Consider the following 18,098-nt stretch of genomic DNA (forward strand, 5'->3'; position numbering starts at 1 on the left):
TGGTCTATTAATCTTCTTAATTTATAGGATTTACTTACAGCACGGACGGATGTTTTTTTCTTGATCAACAGATGCATATACCACAAAGAAAAATTAAAAATGGCCTAGCCCGACAATGACAATTAAGTGTATAATGTCCGAGTCAATAGGGATCAACTTAGTCCAGGTTAGAGCAACACGTGTGCACCTCAGGTCCAAAGGCAAACATAACTGGTCCCTCCACAAGAGATAATCCAGCATTACCATTTAGTATTCACTCACCATTTGACCAAGTAGTTTATAAACACCATTTCATTCAAAATTGCCATTATGGAACATATTGCCTCAATTGTATACTACTTAATGATATCCAGATACCGAAACTGATATCCAAGATATCATGTCTGATTTTTGGCGCTGATATCCACCATCACCTACATGACAGTAATGCGTTACAACATCCATCACGATACCAGTATCATCATCTTACGCCATGTTTTTCTTAGCCATCATAAATCAGAGTGCCCAACAACTGATATCAGGACAAATATTGGAAGGGCAAAACACTACTGGGAGACTAGCTTTCAAAGGTTCAAGCCTTAAAGAAAATGCTAGGGTTTTCCATTTTTTTTATTTTTCATATGTTTTGTTGCTCATATTACAAAATACAAATGGGCTGATGAACATTATATAGCTCATAGGGTATTATCGACATTTCCTATAGTAGGGTTTCTCGTATGTTAGTATAAGGGCATCAGAGAATTGCATTCTCCCACCGCCATCTCGGAGCCGCCGACCTCTCGTCCGCTGCCGGCCTCGCGATCGTTCAATCTTCTAGAAATCGCCATGTACACCGCCAGGAAGAAGATCCAGAAGGACAAGGGCTTGGAGCCCTCCGAGTTCGAAGATGGAGTCGCCCAGGTAAAGTTCTCGCCTTTTCTTCAATCTCTTCTTGTTTGATTTCAAAACGCTCATTTCTTTCTTCTTTTCCATTCGAACAGGCGCTTTTCGACCTAGAGAACTCCAACAGCGAGTTGAAGAGTGAGTTGAAGGATCTGTTCATCAACTCTGCGCTGTAAGCGAAAAAAATTTCGTATTTTTTCTTCATTTCTAACCCATTTTTCTCGTTTTTTTTCGTACCTAACGTGTGCCTTTTTCGTCTCAGACAAGTTGATGTCGCCGGGGGCAAGAAGGCCGTTGTCGTTCACGTTCCTTTCAGACTACGGAAGGCCTTCCGCAAGATTCACGTCAGACTCGTGAGAGAACTCGAGAAGAAGTTCAGTGGCAAGGTATGATCGTAGACGGGAACTTTTTAAATTCTGATTTCCTTTTTCTACACCAGATTGAATCGAATTCTTGCATTTCTTCGGCTATGATGATCATTACATAGGATGTAATTCTCGTCGCTTCAAGGAGAATTTTGAGGCCGCCTAAGAAAGGATCAGCAGTCCAGCGCCCGCGTAACCGCACTTTGACTGCTGTTCACGACGCCATTCTTGAGGATATCGTTTACCCGGCCGAGATCGTGGGGAAGCGAGTCAGATACCATCTTGATGGCTCCAAGATCATCAAGGTGAGAAACATCAGCCCTTTACTTGATTTTTCATTTAGCTGTGAATTTCTGCCGGTTTTCTCAATATTTTTCCACATTTTATGGCTTCATTATCATCAAGGTGAGAAATAACATCCTTTTATTGTGAACTTTTATTCAACTATGATTTTCTGCCGGTTTTCTCAAGATTTTACCTTATTATAATCGATATACGATACGAACTCGCCCTTCATCTTTACACGTTTTTATTTTACTCTTCAAACCGACAGGGTCTGAGTGTCATATTATGGTAATGTGATTAAATAGTTGTGGGTATGGAGTTCTTTTCATTAAAGGTCACAATTATTTGGGATGAGGATGAATTATTGGAAGTTTTTTAAAAATGGTCATCCGATGTTTCTGCTAAGTCCGTAGTAAATTTGATTCAATTTTATGGATATGACCGGATCCTTGGTTTTCTCCAAATTCCTCGTTTGGCTGTTTGACACGGTTCTGTCTTCACACTTGATTCGGCTGAGATTAAATACTTGTGAGGGTGCAAAAAATTTCATTAAAGATCGTTACTTTTTGTGAAATTGATAGTTTTTTTTAATGGGTCGTCAGATCTTTCTCGATCCCAAGGAGAAGAACAACACCGAGTACAAGGTGGACACGTTCGGAGCTGTCTACCGCAGGCTCTCCGGCAAGGATGTAGTCTTCGAGTACCCCATCACCGAGGCCTAAATGAGTCACTTCCCCCTTCTTCATCTCTTTATGATCTGTTCTTTGGACCTGGGCTTCTGACGATTTTGCCCACTTTATCTCTGCTTAGATTTTTCTCTGTAGAGGTGTTGACTTTCGTTAATTTACTTCATTCACTTTCCATTGTTCCTATTACAGATTTCAGTACCATCCAAGCCGTTCAATCGAGTTTAATAGTTGTAATTACCATAAAATTTCATAGGATTCCCTTGAAAAACTTAGACTGCATTTCAGAATTGAAAGTTTGATATTTCCTCTTTCCAGTTGTATAAGAATAATCCCATATCTTCGAAGAATGTCGGCTTAAACATCAAATAATGACTCTGTGATCTTAAGGTGTATTTTGGCCTTCGAACGCCAGATAGTTGCTTTAGGGGATTCAATTGGCTGCCAGCCTTGTCTTGAGACAAAAAATTAAATCTAGACTGGTAACGTCAACCATGGCCCATACATTGAAGAGTTTCGACACTCTACACTTACAGAACCATTAGTGAATCTGAACAGGAAACCGGCTTAGATATCAACCAATAATTTGATCCAGAAGATGCTTAGTGAATCAAGTCGGGTCACTCCCATTAGAAGACCCAAGAATATTAACACAGAAATATAACCATGTGACTACAGAGAGATAAAAGGAGTACAATCAAGCCACTACTCGGTACCAAAATCAACTCAATAACTCGGCCTATGACCCACCTATATTTGATGTTCTCAACTGTTACATTCGCTTAAGTACATGGTTATTCAGATAGTTTCTAAATAAAAAAAGATATTCTACTCATTGCAAAACTCATTATCTCATTATTATTAAATCTGCGTAAATATTGTAGTATTGACTCAGATAATGGTAAGTGACAAAACGAGTCCCATTGGCAATTTTTCTGGTACAATTACGGTATGACTAAGTGAGTATCATTATGCTCTCCTTAATGAAACTTTTGTCCGGCCTCTTTATGGAAGCTGAGCATTTTCTGTGATTGTTAAGTTCTTTCTTCTAGCGCTAGTGTAGCTTTAATTGCCTGATCATAGCAGTATGTCTTTTATTGAAATTCATTCTTCCCAAACTGCCTTGATGTATTCTTCTTTGATCAGTTTTTTTGCTTGTAGTAAAGAAATTGGGAATATTTTTTGTTAGTCTCTTCTCCTCCTGTTCTCAACCCACTTCTTTTCTTTACAAGTTCAAAATTTAAAAGCTATGCCACTCATCATAGCCAGCAAGTTTCTAATTAGGCAGCCATGGAGTGGTTCCAACAGTCCTTAATTTAAAACTAAGATGCTGATCAGGTCCGATCATTGATTTATGTATTCAGGTGTTCTTGGTAATATTTAATTAGATTATTTCAAATGTCTTGCTTGTTCTTGGTTGTCTCATTCTGCAAAATATTGAATCCAAGTGGGCATAAAAATCTTCTTAGCGAAACTCAGAACTCCAGACCCACAACTCATGCTTCCACTTTTTGCCAATGGTAAATCAAAACAAACTGGGTTCATATCTTAGCTAGAATATTTTTTTCCTGTTATAAAGTAGAGAGATAAAAAGGGAATTGGTGAACTATTGCAGTGACTGTAGGGTGATGATGTAGCACGTAGGACACACATGTGATGCAACATTAAACCATTATATAATCGTTGTTTACCAGTATCCTTCTGGGCTGGACGTCTCCTGTTAGTGCCACTCTCACAAACAACCCTTTGACCTGCATGTGTTGACAAACCTCACTAACTACTCGATTACCTGGCACCGAAATCTGCAAGCATCTTCTAACATCAAAGCTGAAATCGTTCTAACTATCTGGTCTTCTATCTGGAAATTATAACTTGATTAAGTTATCTATCGTTGATGCCAAGAGAGGAAATGAATTCTGGTCCAATATGGGAGTTACACGAATGACGATGGGAGAAAAGTTGTATAGTCACTTGCTCCAAATGACTCCACTGAACTTGTTCACTGGTTGTAATCTTTACCAATAGAAAAAATAAATCCAACACACTCTCTGTCCTAGAGGTCAAATATCTCATTTACAATTTCTCCACCTCAAGATAATGACCCAAGAGTTACCAAATGGCGTTGTGAAGACGATATCCTCTTCACCTAGCTGCTAGACTATATGCTCCTCGAAATTGGTGAGTCATGTTTTTATTTTTTATTTCTCCGATATGGGGTCAATGATGCCTGTTAAGTTTCAGCTCCGCATCGGGCCGGGCCAAGAGGAAACAAAGTGATCGTAGCCCAACGGGCCGCGATCTTAAGGAATAAAGGAAGAAATTATGACGGACTTTGAGCTGACCCTGCCGAAGCCCGTGTCATTTCAGGCCATTTAAGTAAACATACATGATCTCAGGTGTCCAATCTCTTTATAGAATATTAAACGGTGAGATCTGTATGTAATAACTATTTAATCATTCTTTATTTTATTTTTTAGGCTTTCTGATTAGCTGTGGCGAATGAAGTGGATAGCAAGGCCAAGGGCTGAGCGAATCACAGCATGGGCGACTGACAAGGCGGCTGACTGAGAAACTGACAGAGTGGCTGAACGTAAGAATGGGTCTACGTCTGTGATTTAATTGCAGCCATAGAACCCATTCAAAGGGGGATCAGACATCCTCGTCAGCCAACCGGCGGAGGCTGTTGACGAGGGAACCACAGATTGAACCAATGGCCCGCGGGGAGCCGTTGGATCGAATCTAACCCCTTGGAGGGTTGAGAGAATCCCTTTCGATCTCCTTAAAGAGATATTCTGAAGGCCGAAAACTGATCTTCCGATCCAGAAAAAAAACAATGGCAGAGGAGCCTTCTAGCGGTGGAGCAAGGAATAAGGGGAGAGTGACACTTCTTTGACAACTTCAACCGCTCAGGAAGACACCAGACAGAGAGTCCACGGAGACGAGGATTCATGCCAGCACAGAGAAGAGCTAGGAAGAGTATGCATCGAGATTAGGTGCAGCGACTGGCGCCACCGCCCCTCACTAATCGAATCATGGCAAATCTGGTAGGATGTCTACCTGATATGGTAGTAAACTAGTTGATGAACACCATCGAGTTTATTAATTTTGATTTGAATAGAAGAGAAGTTTGATTTCACTAGATTTTGATGAATCGGTTTCGTTGCAGCATTTCATCGAACACCTAGTGTGTATTCGAGAATATTCATCAATTATCTAAGTTCCTCCCTGATTTTTCCTTCTAAAAGATATATATAAATATATATATTAAATCCATTCTTGTCTTCGGTGTCTTTGAGGCATTCAGTAAAACTCCTGTAGAGTGTCGACAGAAACACCCTATTGTCTCTCAATTTTACATTTTAGAATGTACTAAAAAATACTTATTAAATATAGATACTAATATAAAACTTATTTCTATCATGCTAATCTATCCTAAACGTAAAACAATAAAATATTAACCTTTTAAGTTCTTTTATCCTCTTATTATCTCTTATCAGTCTCCATCTCTCTACCAAATTAACTAAATTCCTCTAGAAACTAACACAATCTATTATCCCCCTCTCTTCATATTAAGATCTTAGTATATCTATATATCACTATATACCTATATTCTCATCTATATTGATATCTAATTGAATAATCCCTTAATCTGTCCTTCCCTTTATCAATCATAATTCTATTCCCTTTCTCTCTTTCACTCTTTATCTTAATTTCAGTTAAACTTAATATTTCTATTAACTAACTTCTTACATCTTATTACCCTAAAACCCTTATTCCCTATCTAACTAAAATCTTAATCTCCATTATCATTATCTCTATCTCCTATTAGTAGTATTTCATTATTCTATCTGTCTTATTAATATTCTCTACTTTTTCACAACCTATAATAATATCATCCTCAACTATAACATCCAATATCCTACTTCTTTATTATTTCTAGTATCTAAAAAATGATATAAGTACTACACTATATTTTCTCTTTATTATCAAAATATATTCATTACTATTGAATTTTATCTTAAATCCACTAAACCATTAGATACTACTCTCTAATTAATAATTACTTATCTTCCATTATATTCACTTTCTTTATTCCTACTATTACTCCTCCTTGACTATAACTCAATTATTAAATTTACATCTTAAAATGCATATTGTAGTGAGTCTTCTACTTCATCAAATTTATTTGATTTGCTCAAATTAAATTGTAATGACATTGGAATAAAATACACAGTTTGCATCATTCAACCACAAGAAAACACAAACCTATCTCGCTAACCAGTTCTATTAGAACCGGTGGAGGAAAAACACTAGATGCACTAACACGAGTCACGAGGAGGGGAGGAGTGGCATAGCATGATAAGTGATAACATGCATATTGTACATTCATTTATATCATCTTTCACTATATTTAATTCTTAATTCTCATGATTAGGATGCATTTTATAATTATTTTATGATATTTACACCATTTCCATTGCCATTCCACTAAGTCCTAATTTTTACATTAACTGAAAGTTAATTATATAATTTATTCATATTGACCTTTCTCAAGGTTAAACCACTTGAGATTAACCACATTTATTAAGTTTAGTTCTTTCAGAACTTAAGTGGAGGAACAAGGAAGCAAAAGAAAAAAGTGAAGATTAGAAGCATCAAAGTTGTCCTAGTTTTACTTTTCAAGTCAAACCAATGATTCCTGTTTATGTCTTGTTATTTATTTCATGTGGGATGAGTTTAAAGAATAGGAAAATTAGTAAGAGAAATTTTAATAAAAAATAGCTTAAAAATTAAAATATATGAAAAATTTTATTTGTATTATTTATTTTTGAATTTTAATAATTTTTAAGGCATGAAAAATTAAAAAGAATTAAAGGCCTGGCCCTGTGCTAGGAGTGGACGCGGCGTCATCAATGTGAAGGCATTCCAGTCAACCACCATGTCCACATGGGCCCAATGAGTCGCCTACGTGGCATAATGTGGCACATAAGACCCCAATATGTTTATTTCATATTAACATGAAAGAATGACCTTTTATACCCTTCCTAAATGTAAATATTTTTGTATGGGATTACTATTTTGATGTTATATGCAGGTACACATGGATGTGTGTGAGTCATTGGATGAAGATGTAAAAATCAAGACTTTGAGCCCTTTATGGACCCCGCGATATGCAGACTGTGGCCTCTCCCATCCTGCCATGTGGCATTATCCCAACCATCCAAGCTTATTCAAAACAATGGATGGTAGAGATCTCTCATGTTGATGTGAGTTTATTGGAGCCTTTTCTCTCTTCACAAGAAAGATACCTTAGAAATCCTCAGTCTACCGAGTGTGTAGTCATATCAATTTTTCAAGAATAGGGTGGTTTACATTTTTTAATTGGTGATGGTCCTCCTGGTGCAAAATCTTGTCACTCTGTCAACAAAAGTGGGAGAATCATTGCCAACATGCTGTAATACACCAAAAGCGAAAGTGAGGTAATTAATAAGCTTTGAAGTTGATTTAAGGCCTAATTTTTGGGGGTTTTGGGCTAGAAGATGTAATACTTCTTGCTCTTGATTTTTAATAAACTAAAATTTCAATTGGATTATAAATAATAGAGAGTTTGATTGAATCCTCACTGTTCTCCCTCAAGTATGCCACACATGTTTTGCAATAACTTTGGACACATTTTTCTCCCTTAGCAAACCGGATCATGCAATTCTGGTGGCAATAGATATGACTTTGAATCTTCTTTCCATTGAGATATAACAGTAGAAATTATTTTGCAATTTGAGTGTCCAAATCATCGTTTGACCAGCGCATCCGCATGCGAGTCATGATTTTAGGGTGTAGAATTGTGAGATCCATACTCTAAACTGTCCATTGATTTTCTCCGTATTCTAAAATTATAAACTTAAAAAAACTATTCATTTCAATCCTTGCACTATCTGTTTTTTGAAAATATAAAAATGAACAAATTTCTCCGTTAAAAATTAATAAGTTGACTTGGTGAACACACTTTCTTGAGTTGAGGTTACCATTGACTTTTAATCAGATTTTGAATTGATTTTGGTGTCTTTTGACTTAATTGGATTAAAATATTTCTTCAAGTTAATATTATAAATATTATCATCTTTTTACATCCCATTTTCATCTAATTAGAGCAAGTCAACCAGTCTACAAAAGTCAGCCCGTGCTCTCTATGGATTCGAACCCTACTCATCATCATTGTCATGTATACATATTTGAGTTCAGAATTTTACAAATTTTTTAGATTTATGAATCATGTGCTAAAATGACCACAAGATTTGTTCCCACCAATAACATGACGCAAAAATTCAGAGAAGCGTTTGTGATGGGGTAGGGCGATGCACTCTTTAAGAGGGTTGAAGGTAGATCCAACAATGGTAGTGGCTTTGTTAATGACTTAAGGTGGCGGACGCGGCTTGGGTAGAAGGTGATAACATGCATGTTTAGTGCTTTAATATGATCATATACATGTATATTTGCATTAAATCACTCATATTTGCATGTTATCAAGCTTAAAATGATTAAATCCATTTTAAGAATGATTTTCTGAATTTTATGCTTTTTCGGGATTTTTGAAACAATAGATTCTAAAATAATATATTTTATGAGACATAATATGATTCTGGAATTGTTTGACATTAAATTTGGAAAGATATGATTTTTCTAAGTCGAAATAAATATTTATACGTTATTTTAGGGATTTTATTTTATTTAATATGAAATTTTAAAGTATTCTTGGTTTTTTTGGCACAGGGTGACGTGGCACGCTCACGTCCACTCATTTAAAGCAAAGAAAAAAGAAGAAAGAGGGTGACGCGGTGCGCTGATGCGCCGCTACGTCAGCCTCGAGAAAACATTTTTTATGCTTTTTCTTTTGTTTTTTTCTTTGTCATTTTTCAGGTACACGTGGCGCGAAATACGAAAAACCCAGTACAGAATACGAAAAAGCGTGGAATCTCAGGTGCTTTGACTTCTTAATAGACACAGAAAACTAGGAGCTGACGAGGAGAGCGAATGAAATCAAGTGCTAGGATTGGCTCAACTTTAAATGGCCATAACTTTTGATCTACAACTCCGATTGAGCTGAAATTTTCAGCATTGCTTTATCTTCCCCTCCTCTTTCCATCTATACCATCTGATCTATATGCCTGGATCATTGTGAAATTTATCTTAAAATTTCTTCCGACTTGTGTAGGCTGATTGAAAGATAGTGAGTTTTGAGATCCATCAAGTGTGTTCTTGGTGTCCTGGGTGTGTGGGGAGAGGCATTGGAGAAGAGGGGGAGCTTACCGGCACTCGTAAATCGCCATGATCCTGGCGAAATGCAAGGATATAAGGTAAGTGTCTTCACCTTATGTTGTCTCTTTCCCCACACCATTGTTAATGTAATTAGAGTTTATCATCATATCTTCACTCACATTTTACTCTCTTATCTCATCTCTGTATCCTCTCCATTGTACCACTCCATATCCAATCTCTATCCTCGTTCATACCACCATCCCTCATCATGTCCGTCACATTCACTTACTCTTTTCTTTAAGTTAAATTAACACATAACTTATGTATTTTTAATTGATATCACTAGCTCATATCTTTGAATCTTTTCCTCATATATCCTCCCGTTGATCATCACTAGCATAAGAAATTAATTCCTTAATCATTGTTCCCTGTGGAGACGATCCGTACTCATCACTAACTTAGTATTATTAAGTACGGTTAAATATATTTTTATTGAATAATCTCAATTACCAACGATGAATTAAACCCCTAAAATTGAGATTATTAGAAGGCTGCATAGTCGGTGGCAACATAGGTGATTGTGATGTAGATGGATGTGGCATGGACGGCTGGCGGTGCAAGTGGCATTGATATTACACAAGTGGACATGATAATTGCAAACGACGCCTCGGAAGCCTATGACATGGGCATATGCAGAGGCAATGTGGGTGTGGGGGCGATAATGCCAACAGACAGTGGCGCATGGGTGTGGCAACCGTGGTTGTGACTGATAGAACGCGCCTAAATGACATCGACGAAACATCATTGGAGTCGTCTTCACCGTCATCAGCATAACCCCCGCTCTGTGTCCAGCCTGACCGGCACGCCAAAGCATCCGCGGAGATGCCCAGGTTTAAATACCCGGTGTAGAGCACGTCTATGCATGTGTTTGCGTTTTAATTATCTGTTTTTGTTTGTCTAATTTTTGTTTTCTGTTCATCACAACGAGTGCACCCTACTCATCGTGACGTGTCCGTATAATCGTGTTTTATTCGTCGTTTTATTTCAAATCATTTTTAATATTTCTCCATGTTTTCATTTTAAATATTATAAAAGGGGTCCCTTATTGGGCCTTATATAAGGCCATGATGGACATGTTCAGTTTCAGATCTGGAAGTTGTGTTTTTGCAGTTACCGTCGTTTTCAGATCTCACCCAAGAGAAGAGAGGAAGAAGGAAGAGGAGGAGAAGAGGGAGAGGAACAGAAGGGTGGGAAGGCCTTGATCTGCCGTCAACGCCTACACGTTCATGCACATGCATCTAGGTGCGACCATGACCTGTGTTTCGTGTAACAATCTTAGAGGCCGCTGAATGTAGCATGCCCGTGACCAGGGTGGCCTCGCCGAAACCTCAGTTGCCGTCACCACGCTACCCCCACACTCGGCTGTGCCGAGCCCTGGGAAGTCAACGCGCCGACAAACGACACAACCACATGGGTCTGATCCCGACCGCCGACCAATGCGATCATTTCGGGCAATCCCATCTCCCCGGTCGCCATCGTTCACCTCGTGCGTGCTTCTCAATCTTGTCAAGTCAAGCCTCTGACCTGCAATAGGAAAGGAAGAAAGGGTTGTCACTCCGGTCGTGGAACCACGTCGCATCAAGGTCGTGGCTCACCGTAGTTGTCTTGCCTGCATGCGCGATTGCGACTCACTAGGTAACTGAACCACACTCGCGTGCAGACGCGTTGCCCGCTGCATGACGCCCTTGACCCTCTCCCATGCAAGGGTTTGAGTCCTCTGCCCGCAGAATAGGTGCCGAACGCCGTTGGCCGTGCCTAGCTTCGCCGCAGCCCAGGGTTGAGTGAGGCATCTGTTCAGCTAGCTGTGTCCAGACTGCCAGGCTGTTCGAGTGTTGCCATACGTTGACACACATGATGCTGGTGTTGCCCCAGTGCCGCGACCTATGCGCCACCGCTGACGCCAAGCCGCGCTCCGCTTGCATCGGCATCCACGCCACGCATGAAGTCATCCAGCCAGAAGCAAGCCACCTGTTTGGCCTTGTGCCACTCTATGCCACATCACTCGCCATTTGGCCTTGCTCGCCGAGCCTAGGACGATCGCTCATGCCGACTTGCTGATAAGCCGAAAATAGGGGTGAAAATTATAGATTTTTTGCCCTTGTCGTTGTGAATTCTAGCTTATGCAATAAAATTTATAAAACTCTACTTAACATGTATAGTGATAAGTGTGAGTGTCGTCCAAGGGAAGCAAGTAGGAAGTTCAATGTGATTATCTTTTTGGTGTTTTAATCCTAATTAGATTGAATTTGATCTTCAACGAGGATCAAGTCACCCTAATTAGATGAGAATTGAGAAAGGGGGGTAGAAGAGGTGAGAAGAATGGAAGAAATGTGGGCTCTAGATTGAATTAATTGATTCAATTGGATGGATCAAAGAATTCAATTAGAGAGGTTGGTAGGAATTTTTAATTTGGGTTTGGTTGATTTTTGCAAGTTGATAATTCAGAACTAAAATGCGGTAATTGAGTATCCTAAGAATTAAAACTAAATTTTTTAGAGTTTTCTTTTGGAATGGAATTGAATGCCCAGGTGAATCCCTCAATTTCTCCTCTCAATCCTAATCAGGGCTTGTACATGCCGCTCAAGCGAAGCGATTTAGAAGTTCAGATCAGAATAGAGATGAAGAAACAACAACTCAACCTATTTCATTCAAAATGCATAAAAGTTTAAATACAATGAAAGGAAAAAGTACCAAAACTGTTGATCCAGGCTGGGGATCCTCTCTGTCTTGCAGCTGTGATAGAGAACCATCCAGAATGAGCTCTCCCTCTCGAAATTCAGCTTTTATACTTAGGTTACATGGTGGAAATCACCATTTTACCCCCGTATAGTAATTAATGTTTGTCTATCAATGTAGGCTGAATCTGAATAATCCAACACAAAATGGATTATTCAGGACGAACAGATCCATAAAAAAATCATCTCAATCGGACTTCAGGATCTAAAGTTATTAATAAATCAATTTTAAACCAATTTAATCCATTGGATTAAAAATTGATTTATTTATTAATACACGCAATGACGTGTCGACGCCTCATTGGCGGCAGCATTTCAAATCTCTTTGGCGGGCACTCTCCCGTCGCGCCACGTACCCCTGGCGAGAGAAAAAAGAAAACAATTAGAATTCACAAGTGCGGGTTTTGCATACATAACGCTACGCACGTAAACGTGCGTTTTCACTAATTTCTTCCACTCTGTTTTTGCCACGTCACCGCCCGCGCACGCGCGTTGTACGCGCAGCGCGGGCGGTGAACTTACCTCTTGCAGCTGACGTGCAGGTGATGCCGTTGGATTCTCATCCAACGGCTCTGGTTGCGCCACATCGGCACATGGAATGGACTTGGGCGGTTTTTTTTAGCGACGTCCCTTACAACATAATCTCTTGCAATCTGATGCTGCCCAAAGAATATTTAGAAATATACCCCTTCTCGCATTCTCTCTCCTCCGCTTTTCTCTAAAATATTAAAACAATTAATAATACAATTGCAATTAAACCCTGAACTCTTTTAAATTAGATCTTTACGCCTGTAGTGGCGACCGAGAGCTGTTTTCAGGGTCTTTTTGCAACGAAACGTTGCAACAAGGGCCCGGAAAGTTCAGAAAATTGTAAAAATACATTTTTTTCTATTATAAATATGCCATTTTTTCTTAGAGTAAATGCATTTCCTCTTGAAATAAATCCTAGAAAGATCCTAAAAATTTGTAAAAAATTCTAGAAAATTCTAGAAAATTTCCTGATTCATTCCCATGCTGATAAATGTCGAAATAAAATATTAAATATGTCATTTTCATTCAAAAATAATTATTTCGAGCTTCAATAAATCCTTAAAAATTCATATAATTAACAGAAAATTATGGAAAAGTCAGAGATTACTTGAAAACACTATTTTCATGTAAATATATGATAACAGCCCAATTTTAAGCTCTTTAAATGCATAGAATCATGCTAAAATCATGAAATAAAGACAGAAATTAGGGTGTTATCACTTGCCACCGTTCCTCCTTTCCTCCTTGTCTCTGCTCCCCATCTACCGCTCCAGCACCGCGCTGTCGTCGTCGGTCGAGCAAGCCGCGCCCGTCAACGGCACACCTCCGCCTACCTCCCCTCACTGACCCGTTTACCAACAAAGGTTCCAACGATGAGCGACGCCACCAACGAGGTATGCCATCCCTTGCTCGCTCGTTACATTACTTTCTATAATATATTTTTGGCTGCACTCCATCGCGCTCAGGTTAGTTTAGGTGAGAGATTATATCATGAAAACTACATCGCAAGTGAATTCCTAAGTACTGGTCGAACCTGTCTGTTATGTACGAGTGCCAACGAAAGTTTTCTGTTCGACGCCATAGTCGCCATTGTCGTTCTGACGAGGGTCGGAAGGTCACCGTCACTATCATCAGCCGTCCACTCGGATCTTGGAGTTCGGTGAACTCCCTACCAGTTGGGGCCTTCACGTACATCCACCTAGGGTTCACGTCATCACGTAGTTACATCTCCTAGTGATTTACCCGTTGAACGACGTCATCGACGATGTCCAACATCAGTCACATGGGCACAACGGTGGTGGTGTGCACATCACGCCTGCAACACAATCATGAAGGAGAGGCATGGGCATGGGCATGGCAGCGGTGGCAGTGACGTGGTCGGGGCTTGGATGATAGGGGTGTGGCTGCGGTGATGCTGCATCAACGGTGGCTGTGGTGTGGTGACGTGACGGTGGTGGTGACAAAGGTGGTGTGATTGCGACAGTGACAACAATAACAGCGTGAGTGCATCACTATCAGGGCAAAAACACGAGACTGCATGAGGGTAGTGTTGTGAGGGTAGCGATTGTGTGAGCGCATCACTGCCAGGGCGGAGGCGTAAAGGGTGGCGCAAGGGCAGAGCTGTGCGGGAAACGATGGTGTGAGGACAGAGGTGCGAGGGTGATGTTGTGATGGCAACGTTGTGAGGGCCGGGGTGTTGCGAGGGCAGAGGTGCGAGGGCGATGGTAGGAGGACATCGGTGCAAGGACAATGACACAAGAACGATGATATGAGGGCAATAGCGCAAGGGAAACGACGTGAAGACGGTAGTGCAAGGATAGAAGCATGAGGGCGACAGGATAAGTCCTAGCAGTCCAAGGGGGGAAGGTTTCAATGTTGTCTCTGAGAAGGTCTCCTTTCTTCCAAAAAAAACCTCTAAAAAACCCTAGTTCTGACATCAATAATAAAGAAAATGAGGATTTTAGGCCCACCATTCTACCACTCTCTTCCCTCATTTATTCTATCTCTTTGTTTTCTTCTCAATAAGTGCCATATTTTGAATTTTCTCAAAAGCTCTCTCTTAAGTTTCTCCCATGATCTTCTTGACTTTTTGCACATACACCACTGCTCCCATGTTTTCTCTATGTCACTCGGTCCTAACTGTCCACATCTCATTATTTTTTCTTTCCTTTAGAAGGGCCATGGGCTTGTTTTTAAGAACACCTTTTGCTTGAAGTTTATGGTGAAGTATTGTTTCTTCGGCGAAGCGTGACATTCTGGCGATAGCTGGTAAGAAAGTAACCATAGCAGCATCATCAATCATCTCACCTTTAACAGTGGTCAGATCCATTGGTTTCCTCTTTCACTTTCTTCAATATTGTATCCTCTTCCATCGTCCTCTCAACATTTAACCATTGAGATCATCGACCTTGCATCCACGTCTCACCCCTCATTCTCCATCTCACCTCTCATTTTGCTCTCATCTTGATATATTTATCATTTCTCTTGCCTTGTCCCATATATCTTGAGAATTTACATTCATCCCTTCTCTTCCACCCTTCCAATGTTAAACATGATCATCTTCTTTAGTCAACCCCATTCCTTCACTTCCATTATATCTGTTTTCCCACACCATCACTTTTTTTTTGTTTGTATACCTTTCGGTGGAATATCACCCTGAGACAATAACCTGAAATCTTTGATGATGCCCTTGATCCAAAGTGCCTCACATGCACCACATGCTAAGTTCATGAACTCTACCTCAGCACATAAAAGAGCTGCTAATTTGTGCTTCTTACTCAATGTAATCAGATTGTTCCAAATGAAGGCACAATAGTGAGAGGTGGATCTTCTGTCACCTATTGAACTAGCAAAGTATACATTAGAATAAACCTTTTACTAACACATCTCCATCCAAGGTGAACATGATACCTTGTACCAATGTACCTTAAGCAAATCCAATACTTTGTGTGCTGCATGAAGATGAGATTTATGTGGATTATTCATAATCTGACAACATATGAGATATGAGGCCAAATATGATTCAAGGCTATTGTTAACTTCTGCAATGAATCTTTACTTAAGGAGGGCTGTTGACTTCCTTACCTAGTTTGAAATTGATGTCAACTAGGGTCTCCAATGTCTGCTATCAACTTTCCATGTCTTAAGTAGCAGAGCCAGGATGAACTTTAACTTTGAAATGAAATATCTGATTTGGAATGTGAAAACTCTACACACAAGTAATATGTCAAGGCTCCCAATGATTTGGCAAACTTTTGCGAAAGCTCTTGGCTCGACTTGTGAATTTATTCTTCATCGCATCTTGTGATGCTTGTACACATAAACACTAATAATAGTCAGGGAGTCAGATCAATTATGATTCATAAATAATGTATGATCCCCGTTACTTTGATGATATCAAAGACTTCTCATAGATGTATTTTTTTTTCCAAACCAGGCCCTTGGTGACTGTTTTAGACCATTTGGCCTATATGATAATGGATATCTAGGGGGAGTAATCATACACTCTTCCTCTTATAAATCACTCTTCATTAAACTATGTTTTACATAAAATTGGAGCAGTTTTCATCAACTATCGCATCAGTCCTAGGGGACTCAGTAGATTGTTCACTTATTCATTCTCTCTTCCTGTGGGACATAATTTCCCCAACGTCACTCTATGTAATAGATTCTTCCATTTTCTCTTGTATCATTGGTGTTTCTTCCATTCTTGGATATGCTTTCAATTTTACAACAAGTTGACAGGCTTGATAAACTAAGTTAAGGGTATACTCATGTCAAGAAATAAATTTCCCTTATGTGGAGTGAGACACTTCGATGATATTTGGGTGTACCCTTCCAAAAAAATAGTGTACCCTTCCAAGAGATTTAATAATGGATTCACCAGCAAGAAATTTGTTGGGTTGCTACATGGAGGTAATAACACATTTTCCGTAGAGATTTTGTTGACGATATTTGGGTGTTAATTTGCATTAAATTGATTATATATGTGTGTCATCAAGCTGAAATGGTTAAATATATTTTAAAAATAATTTTATGATTTTTTTGAAATTTGAAGTATTTTTAGGAATTTTCATGATATTATATTCTGAAAGAAAATATTTTTCAGTCAACAATGATTTTCCTGTATTTTTTTGACATTATATTCACGAGGATATGAATTTTCAAAGTGAGATAATATATTTATTTGTATTCATTGGCCTTATATTTTTATTGTAAATTTATTGATGTATTTTTAGGTTGAAAATCTTCATCATGCCTTATGTCATCATTCAATTTGATCAAATGGTGATGAATCAGTATTTCCAGAAGGGATTAGTGCCCCAATCATTGCAAAAAGGTGCCATTATGGCATCAAAATTTATTGATTGACTTAAACTTATTTTTTAATTCTTAGGTACGACGTGGATGAATCAGAAAAAACGAAAGAACCTTTTCAGCAAATACGATTTGAAACAAAATGAGAGAGGAGAATAAAATAATAGTTACTTTTATTTTTTATTCATTTGAGTGGTCAATATTTGCGGTGCCAACCCATGATGACATATGCAAATCCATGTATACATGTGGCACCCATGTGTTGAGTATTTAATGACTTATTAAGGATAAAGTGCAGACAAGGTGAAAGCTGATGCGAGGCCATGTCACATGCTTATTATAATCAATATAATCACTCTTTTTGTCTTTGTCTTTAATCTTATATGCACATGGAAACGTGGCACAATGGGAACGATTGAACAAGAATGACGTGTTAAATTCAGGGCCAATCATTGAGGAAATACAAATCTACTCTCCTCCTAGAGATCCATTAAGGCATCTTGGTCTCCTCTTACAGAACTGGGGAGATTTATTTGCATGAGGAAATCACCTTGATCCCGTCAGAACATAGGGATCTAAGCTTAGTCTCTTGTCTTACATTGGTGATTCTTCAACTCATCCACTAATTAGATCCTTAGCATTTCTTCACGTGCATTCCAATCTATTATCACCATTTATCATCACCACACATCTTATACCTCATCCCTATCTCATCCCTTGTCCTCTTCTCCATAAAAAGAAAAATCCTAAATCACTAATTCCCTTACCTTCCCTTATTACACATCTTCCACATCCACAATCCTCCCCGTACATCTCCTTCTATCTTACTCCCTCAATTCCATTAATCCTATTCACATCATCCTACCTACTTCTCTTCTTATTTACCATCACATCCTAGTTAAATACTTAGCACCTCCCTTCTCATCTCATCATTTTGCATCGCATCCCTTCTCATCCTACCCCAATCACTATCAAGAGATAAT

At 39.0% G+C, this 18,098-nt stretch overlaps 1 protein-coding gene across 1 annotated transcript; it reads left to right on the forward strand.

Moving 5' to 3' along the window:
• Positions 1-739: 739 nt before the first annotated feature.
• LOC144704673 (small ribosomal subunit protein eS7) lies at positions 740-2,393 on the forward strand. Its single transcript, XM_078577174.1, has 5 exons — positions 740-900; positions 981-1,054; positions 1,145-1,268; positions 1,370-1,552; positions 2,135-2,393. Exons 1-5 carry the CDS (start codon positions 826-828, stop codon positions 2,252-2,254), a joined length of 576 nt encoding a protein of 191 aa, XP_078433300.1. The 5' UTR covers positions 740-825; the 3' UTR covers positions 2,255-2,393.
• The last annotated feature ends 15,705 nt before the right edge of the window (positions 2,394-18,098 follow it).

Source organism: Wolffia australiana, chromosome 6 (genome assembly GCF_029677425.1).
Source record: "Wolffia australiana isolate 7733 chromosome 6, ASM2967742v1".
In the NCBI taxonomy this organism is placed as follows: Eukaryota; Viridiplantae; Streptophyta; class Magnoliopsida; order Alismatales; family Araceae; genus Wolffia; species Wolffia australiana.